Below are 8,840 nucleotides of genomic sequence, written 5' to 3' on the forward strand. Positions count from 1 at the left end.
TTCAGTTTTCAAGACCTGTCAAGCTACTGAAGTTACCAAACTTTGACGGCCATTTTCTTGCTAATGTTACCAGGCTACCTCACCTCCTTCAATGGCAAATATCTTGACTTCTATTCAAGATCAAAGGATATTGTTTTCTGTGCAAGCATTGCAAGTGAACAAACTATCAAAAGATAGGCCTACCAATAACTCCACATGCTCAAAAACTGACGAGTGCCTGATTCCACCACACCATGCCACATATACTGCTACTTTAAAAATCTTCTCAAATCAAGAAAGTTGAAAGCAAGTCACCATAAGTTTTAATTTGCTGTGTAAATGTAGCCTAATAGTAATGATTTTAAAAAACAACCTTTGCTGTGCAAAGTGGAACTGAAAAAGGAAAATTGTTAAAAGCAGGCTGGCCTTAGTTAGGAGAAGCTTCTTCCTGAGAAGGACGACAAAAAAGAAAGCCTAGTTCTAGAAATCGTCTCAGATCATACTCTGCCCCCCCCCCCCCCCCCCCCCCCCCCCACTATCATTACTCTGTTTGGTTCTTTTCATTATTTGTGGAGTACTATTGACAGCAACAACAAAAAACATGGGAAAGTTCACTAAATGTATTTTTGTTTTGATTTGAAAGGATTCTCATATCTAATATCATTTGTAGCTTTATGTTTAAGATGCTGATACACACCTGAGCATTGTTCAAAGTTTAATTTATCTTCAAGACTAATACTTGCTGCTTTTTCAAGAGTAATGTCAAGGAAAAAGTCATTTACAAAATAAATTTGGTAGATATCACATATTTTCGATAAGAAGTGACCAGAAACATATTTGAAGCCACAAAACAAGAAAGGCAGCTGGTGATCAAGCAGTTTCAAAATAACAAAACCTGAACAAGACAACAAAGCCAAAAAAAATGTCCTTAAGCTGCCATACGGTGGATATTTCCTGTACGCTATTATCCCACCAGTAACAGCAGCCAAAATGTGAAATCCAAGAGCAATCTCAAACCCTATCTTTGAAATAAGCACCAAGCCGTAACTCAGTATGGAGATGGTCAAAATCACAAAAAAGCGAAGAGATGACCAGCCCCGCTGAAGATACAATCCCCATCCGAGAAGAAGGGCGAAAAACGGCAATGTACACCACTGATCCAGCACAGCCCAAATGACAGTCTGAGTTGTGATTCTCAGAAACTGAACCACACCATAAATGCTGGCCATTATGTTCAAACAATAAAACAACCTTGAATCGTTTCCTTTCAACATTCCTTGAGTAGTTGCTGTTTTAGTGAACCAACACCAGTAAAGACCGAGTCCTGTATATCCAAAGTTGATCAATGTGTTTAGAGGCATCACATTAGTAAATGGCAGCCATGCTTCTTCTGCATAATGTTCCAGGCCAATTTCTAATTCAGCATTGTCGAAGATTCCAGTGTATGAAATGCCAACTAAGACAAAAAATATCACAGAAACTGGAAAGAAACTGGAAAGCCACAGTTCCATTTCCCTTTGTTGAGTTGATATTGTCATCTGTAAACCCAAAAAGAGACAGAATAAAGCATTAGAACCTTGTATGGCAAATCACTACATCACAATGGAAATGTTTGTAATATGTCAGACACATTATCCTGATACTGATAAGGATAAAATGTCCTTCTACAAGTGAAGAGAATACATTTTCTTTTCCTTGTAGTACAGACCTATCATTGCTATCTAGTTTTAGAAATCAGAATAAGTAGGCTAAATATTTGTTACGAAATTTCAAAAATTCATTCAGCTAGAAAATTTTCGGCTTTCTTAAAAATTTTTCACATCTGCTTTCATACTTGAGATCTCCGAGGGACATTATCATGGATATATTCAAGGTTACAAAACAACTCTCATCCTTGAGGACAATTGGATTATTATTTAAAACCAGGTTATCTTGTTTTAGCTACTGTACTCAAGGAATCGAAGGGCAAAAACAAAAGGAAAAATAACATTGCCATTTACTTCACAGTACTCATTCAGACATGCAGGGAAGCATGGACCTTTTTTCCAAAGTCTGCGACAATTTCGGCCTTATTATCTCCACAAAGAAGACAGAAGTACTGTACAAGCCAGCCCCATCGGCTGCTTACATAGAGCCCCAATTTACCATCTACACCAGAGAAGTTTGTCTACCTTGGCAGCACCCTCTCTTGCTCGATCAATATCGATGAGGAAGTGACCTACAGAACAGCCAGAGCTAGTTCAGCCTTCAGCAGACTGAAAGACAAGGTCTGGGAGCAAAGAGGACTGAGCTTTAACACCAAGCTCAAAGTGTATATAGAGCAGGAGTTCTACCATCCCTGCTCTACACCTGCAAAACGAGGACAGTCTACAGCCGGCATGCCAAGCAGCTCAATGCCTTCCACATGAGATGCCTCAGGACCCTGCTTCATATCAAGTGGCAAGACATAGAGTCCCAGACATTGCAGTACTACAGCGGGCCGAGATGGAGAGCATATATACGCTATCCTACTGCGCTCTCAGCTCCGGTGGGCTGGCCACATTCACCGCATGGACAACTTTCGCCTCCCAAAGAGGTTACTCTATGGAGAACAGACCCTAGGCAAACATTCTCTCGCGGACAGAAAAAATGCTTCAAAGATGCCCTGAAAGCATCCCTGAAAATTTCTGACATTCCCCATACCACCTGGGAAGAAGCTGCTCACGATCGCACAGTTAATTGGCGCTCCTTAGTAAGATCGGGAGTCGCCAAGTTCGAAGAAAGACACATCAGAAAAAAGAATTGAGACGGCAGCTGAGAAAAGACCGAGAGAACTCTACCTTCCAGCCTAGTTCAGCCCCAAACATCCCCTGCCCCCCCCTGCAATAAACATAAAATTTCCGAGCGAAGATCCGACTGATCAGCCATCTCCGCACACACCCCACCCCTCCAGCGATGTGAAGTCAGGGTCATCTTCACCAGCGAAGGACGAACATCATCATCATCAATTGCTTAGTACTTAATTTCCCCCTGTTGTAGAAAAAAAGATCTGACGGATTACAGCAGGGGCAAGTCCCCTTGTTTTAACCCATCATGATGTTTCGCAGTTAAGTTTGACATTGAGTGCAAGAGTGAGTGAAAGTTAAAATTTACCAATTTTAATATATATATATATATATATATATATATATATATATATATATATATATATATATATATATATATTATATATACAGCTTTTCAAGTCATTTCTTTATGTAGGCCTCAAGTGATCGCTGTCTTCTTTATCTTTAGACCTACTTAGCCTTAGATACCACTGATACAGGTAGGTAGTGCAGTAGGCTACACTCAGTAGCAATAATTTCTCAATTTCTAGCCCATTTGGTCTAGAAATCCATATAAAATATAATAATTATGTGGCCAAAGAATTTAAATTAATGGTTTCCCATATCAGTCATTCGAAGCATGTGTTTGTTATCCTTTGTCCATGGGATTATTCTGCCACCACATAAAGGTCTATAGAGGCTACAAATTAGTACAAAGCTACAATACTCGTATTAAACCATTATACTTATAGTACATGTAGCATACGTCTATTATAGTTATAGTATAGCATTTTTTTTACTGAAGTTATACACATTGGACTGCGGCCTACTTCAGTGCACAGCTTGCTATAATATATAGTCATAGTTAGAGATAGTCATACTAGATTTAGGCCTACATTTTAACTGAACATATTTGAATCCCGGCATCTGTAGGCCTACTGAGCACAAGACCATAGATATATACAGATCTCTATATATATATATAAGATGACAAAATATAACCCACCATGAATGTAGAAACATTAAAGGGGCCGGTAAAGAAAGTAAGCTCTGCTGTCACACACAATCACAGACAACTTGGGAGCAAACGCGTCTGTTCGCATGGGGCAGGTAACGCCTTTTTGTTTGGGCTTGCAACAACCTTTGACCTATGAACTCTGAAGTGTTTTTTAGCGATTTCTTATAAACACTTTTTTTTTTCTCTGTTTTGCCCTTTCAAGTTTTCCTTTTGATTTTTAAGAAATTCAAACTAAAGGAAAATGATATTTTGATTTTTACTTCATTTTACTTCTAAAAACACAACTAATTCGTTATAATAAATTATGCTAAATAGTCACATGATATGTAAATGATGTTTTCACATACGGGCATTTCAAACCTACATTTTGTGCTTTCAATATGGCGGCTCCCATATTGAAATGGAAGCGGGTAACAAATACTTCAGGACCATGTCCAAGACCGCGCCATGGACATCGTGCAGTGGCCATAAAGGATCTAATGATTGTATTTGGTGGTGGAAATGAAGGAATAGTGGATGAATTGCACGTATACAACACTTGTAAGTAACTGTTTGTTTCATGTGTACTGCTCCATTATCAAAAATGGCGGCGTTTGTGTTGTTTCGATTGCGATTTCAGCTTTCGAGAAATAAGAACGATTGAAACGTCTTATAAAAACAGTCAAATTAATTTCCTGCATTGTGATATCATTTTGAACATTTGTGTGTGTTTTTTCTAGTCCATAATTTGTTTTAGATCTGAATGTTTTCGAAAAAGCGGCAGTTGCCAATGAACTGCGTCGGGAGCTTGGGAAGATTCAAAATGGCGGCGCCCTACTATTATTATGAGCCCAAAAATCTAATGGTTTCCGCTTGTTGTGCAGAAATGATATTTGGAATCTACTTGGATACAACTAGCCGTGCAGATAAGTTTCTTAAAGTGTCTTTTAATGTTTATGTAATCATTTCAGGCTTTGTAAATCGATGCCAAATTTGCGAATCGAAAGGAAGAAATTCAAGATGTCCGCTTGCTGCTTTACTTCACTTGTTGAATCTCGCGGGCCCGAGAATGACCGTGGTTTCTGTTATTTTTTTCTTTACGCTGTGTTGGACGGTTGAAATTGTGACGCATGCCTTTTTATTCACTTGTCTTAGACTAACGTTTCGTTGCAAATTTTTTGGGTTGTCTTCTTTGGCTGTACTGTGTTCTCAGTTTGATCTATTTATGATGCTGTCGGAATTGGACAAAAAGCGCCATCTGTATTTCAGCTGATGGTCCTTGATGTGACCAAGGGAGACGACCTTTTGTGTGTTTTCTTGTTTCCTGTGTAAAAGAGGCGGTTCCAACAAAATTGGAGATTCCGATTCCCACCGGCCTTTTAAAATAATTAAATTTTTATAAAAATAGTGTCCCATCGACCGACAAGTATATAAAAAATATGGAGGGGGGTGCTAGTTTTATTAAATGTGTGCTTGTTTGTAATTGTTGTGCCATGGATGGCTTTTGAAACAGTCATACTGTTATTGTATGTCATTCAGTTATAATATTAATACACCATCTCATCTTATTATATTATAGTTATAGTCATGTCATAGTCTATAGTAGTTTGTGCTGACTGCTGTACTCCACTCCCTTACAGGCCAGTTTTGCTATGGATTATCATGTCTAGTTTGGAGGGTTTGGATATTAGAATTTTGGGTAAGATTGAAGAATACCGGACCAGCGGACTGACTTTGCCTATGTCTCAACCTTAGGAATTCATAATTTCCCCGTTTTTAATATCTCTCAATGGAGAATCTCGGACCGGTAGATCTATTCATTAAATTTTGTCAGGGGGGAGACCCCCCTGAACCCACCCGCCCCACTTTCTCGGGCAATAATGTACGAGTGGTCCGGTATTCTTCAATCTTCCCGAATTTTGAAAGGTTTTAAAAGTTACACGGGGGGGGGGGGGGGGTAACTTCAAAGCGCCGCTAAGAAATAGCCTCTATTGAATTGTGGTGTCATGGGAAATTACGATATTAAGCCTATGATTATGTTGGAAGATGCTTAAACTTGAGAAACGCAGTTGCGAGCGCCGTAAAACCTCTACTAAAACTAACTAAACTTGAGAACAGGCAGACCAACTTAGTAACACCCATAAATCTATCTTTTCAGAAAGTACAATAATAATAAAATAATTTCATTTACATTCCACATAGCCGTGCTTTATAGCTTGCTCTCTTTGCCTTTTCAACTTGTTTTGCATTCAGCAATGGAAATAACTCTTATTCAAAAAGGATCTCTAAGTTTTTTTAGGTGCCATGTCTTTATTGCTGTAGATGGAATTACAAGTTCAGTGCAATGGATATAAACTTATATATTTTTGTCATGAAATTGTATTGCTCACTCATGGGTTACTCTTCATAATCAGAGGAAAAAGTATTTAATGACACAGTCTTTTTCTATTACACTTACAGCTGCCAATCAGTGGTTTGTACCGGCGGTGAGAGGAGACATCCCGCCAGGCTGTGCTGCTTACGGCTTCATCTGCGATGGTACCAGAATTCTTGTGTTCGGTGGAATGGTGGAGTATGGAAAGTACTCGAATGAACTGTATGAGCTTCAGGCGTCCAGATGGGAATGGAAACGACTCAAACCCAAAGCACCGAAAAGTGGTCCTCCTCCCTGTCCTCGGCTTGGTATGATAACTTGTGGCTGGTTTTTTTGGGGGGGGGGGGGTTGTGGGTTTTTTTTGTCTGTAGGGTACGAGCTTTCCCGCTCACCCCCCCCCCCCCTCTCTCTCTCTCTCTCTCTCTCTCTCTCTCTCTCTCTCTCTCTCTCTCTCTCTCTCTCTCTCTCTCTCTCTCATGTAGCTAAAGATGCATACTTACTTTATGTTTGTGTGGTATAAAGATGCTTTATGTTTGTTGTTACAATGGGACAAAATGCATGTGGCTTGGGGGGTGGCAAAGAACTACAAAGCTATGACATGTTTTCTTTCTTTCCAAACCTTGTTGTAAAGAGAACTGACTAGCAAAAAATAGTCTGGTAGAGAGTTTATATTGAAAGTATCAACTTGCAGCGCCAGATAGCTGGTGTCATGAAAATTGCTGAGTGTTGTAATACTAGGTGGAAGATAATGAGAACAACTCGGCTCATGCATGCCCATGGGCATTTATATTGCACAGAGGGCAATTATTCACTGGTTATATCGGGCATTGTTTATATTGTGTGTGCCAACTGATTTTTTGTGTGATTTGTCTCTATTTGCTTCATTTGCTCTTCCTCAGGTCACAGTTTCACCCTCTTGGGGAACAAAGGATATTTGTTTGGAGGCCTTGCCAATGACAGTGAAGATCCAAAAAACAATATTCCCAGGTGAGGGATTGACCTTAATTCCAAATTTTATGGCACTTTTGCCCAAAGTGGTTTAATTGGCATCTTTGGATTTTTTCCCTCTACTTTTGCACTTCTCTCATTGTGTGAAGTACATTATACCTCTGTAGTGTTAGTGATGAACATCTTATATAAGGCTTGTCTGGTATTTTTCAGTTTCTTACACGTTGATGATAATTCCCCATGTGTATATCTCCCCATAGGTACCTGAATGACCTCTACACCCTAGAACTTCGACCCTTGTCAAACCAGCTGTCATGGGATCTCCCCTCTATTGTGGGCGTGCCCCCGCCTCCCCGTGAGTCACATTCAGCCGCTTCATACGCAGAGAAAGATGGCAGGAGGCCACGTCTCTTCATTTACGGTGGTATGAGCGGCTGCAGATTGGGTGATCTTTGGATGCTTGATGTTGGTGAGTATTTGTTATGAGGTTGTTTATGTCTTTACCACTAAAGTTTTATCTCTACTGCATATTCATAGTCATTTTTTTTTAATCAAAAGAGTGCTGTTGTAGAATTATCTGACAAAAAATGGTCTACTCTTTGTGTGTCCCATTGGTGTGTATGTCATGAGAGATGTCTTTTCTCCTGGTTCGACTCTCTTCTCTCCACACTCAACCGAACCATTTCAGTATCTATTTTCACATTTTCAAAACATTTATTCTTCTCGTGCATAAAGTATTGACAACTTTTTTCCCCCCTTGACTTACTATTTCAGAATGCATGGCATGGGTACAGCCTACTATTTCAGGCATGCCTCCACTGCCTAGAAGTCTGCACTCAGCTACAGTGATTGGCAACCGTATGTTTGTGTTTGGAGGATGGGTGCCACTGGTCATGGATGATGTCAAGGTGGCCACACACGAGAAAGAGTGGAAGTGCACAAACACACTGGCTTCACTGAATCTGGGTATGGGTTCTGTCCGTTTTTCTCTCTATTTCTTGGGGGGGGGGGGGGGGGGGTAACTTCAAAGCGCCGCTAAGAAATAGCCTCTATTGAATTGTGGTGTCATGGGAAATTACGATATTAAGCCTATGATTATGTTGGAAGATGCTTAAACTTGAGAAACGCAGTTGCGAGCGCCGTAAAACCTCTACTAAAACTAACTAAACTTGAGAACAGGCAGACCAACTTAGTAACACCCATAAATCTATCTTTTCAGAAAGTACAATAATAATAAAATAATTTCATTTACATTCCACATAGCCGTGCTTTATAGCTTGCTCTCTTTGCCTTTTCAACTTGTTTTGCATTCAGCAATGGAAATAACTCTTATTCAAAAAGGATCTCTAAGTTTTTTTAGGTGCCATGTCTTTATTGCTGTAGATGGAATTACAAGTTCAGTGCAATGGATATAAACTTATATATTTTTGTCATGAAATTGTATTGCTCACTCATGGGTTACTCTTCATAATCAGAGGAAAAAGTATTTAATGACACAGTCTTTTTCTATTACACTTACAGCTGCCAATCAGTGGTTTGTACCGGCGGTGAGAGGAGACATCCCGCCAGGCTGTGCTGCTTACGGCTTCATCTGCGATGGTACCAGAATTCTTGTGTTCGGTGGAATGGTGGAGTATGGAAAGTACTCGAATGAACTGTATGAGCTTCAGGCGTCCAGATGGGAATGGAAACGACTCAAACCCAAAGCACCGAAAAGTGGTCCTCCTCCCTGTCCTCG

At 39.9% G+C, this 8,840-nt stretch overlaps 2 protein-coding genes across 9 annotated transcripts in view; one reads left to right on the forward strand and one right to left on the reverse strand.

The window, feature by feature from the left end:
* Positions 1 to 554: 554 nt before the first annotated feature.
* LOC101847711 (transmembrane protein 187) lies at positions 555 to 3,892 on the reverse strand. Its single transcript, XM_005094365.3, has 2 exons — positions 3,790 to 3,892; positions 555 to 1,517 (listed from the first exon to the last, which is right to left on the reverse strand). Exons 1-2 carry the CDS (start codon positions 3,790 to 3,792, stop codon positions 594 to 596), a joined length of 927 nt encoding a protein of 308 aa, XP_005094422.1. The 5' UTR covers positions 3,793 to 3,892; the 3' UTR covers positions 555 to 593.
* A 250-nt stretch (positions 3,893 to 4,142) lies between these two features.
* LOC101851486 (host cell factor 1) overlaps positions 4,143 to 8,840 on the forward strand; it is a 38,060-nt gene continuing 33,362 nt past the window's right edge. For 4 of the 8 annotated variants that reach the window (XM_013080303.2, XM_013080304.2, XM_035968759.1 and 1 more), the window contains exons 1-5: positions 4,146 to 4,341; positions 6,241 to 6,462; positions 7,054 to 7,141; positions 7,363 to 7,571; positions 7,877 to 8,068. In XM_013080303.2, the coding sequence (XP_012935757.1) occupies positions 4,182 to 4,341; positions 6,241 to 6,462; positions 7,054 to 7,141; positions 7,363 to 7,571; positions 7,877 to 8,068 (871 nt within the window). In that variant the 5' untranslated portion in view covers positions 4,146 to 4,181. Of the gene's footprint in view, positions 4,342 to 6,240; positions 6,463 to 7,053; positions 7,142 to 7,362; positions 7,572 to 7,876; positions 8,069 to 8,840 lie in introns of all 8 variants that reach the window. The other 4 variants (XM_013080300.2, XM_013080301.2, XM_013080302.2 and 1 more) reach the window with 2 other exon arrangements.

The sequence above is a fragment of the Aplysia californica genome, unplaced genomic scaffold (assembly GCF_000002075.1).
Source record: "Aplysia californica isolate F4 #8 unplaced genomic scaffold, AplCal3.0 scaffold00080, whole genome shotgun sequence".
NCBI classification, from domain to species: domain Eukaryota; kingdom Metazoa; phylum Mollusca; class Gastropoda; order Aplysiida; family Aplysiidae; genus Aplysia; species Aplysia californica.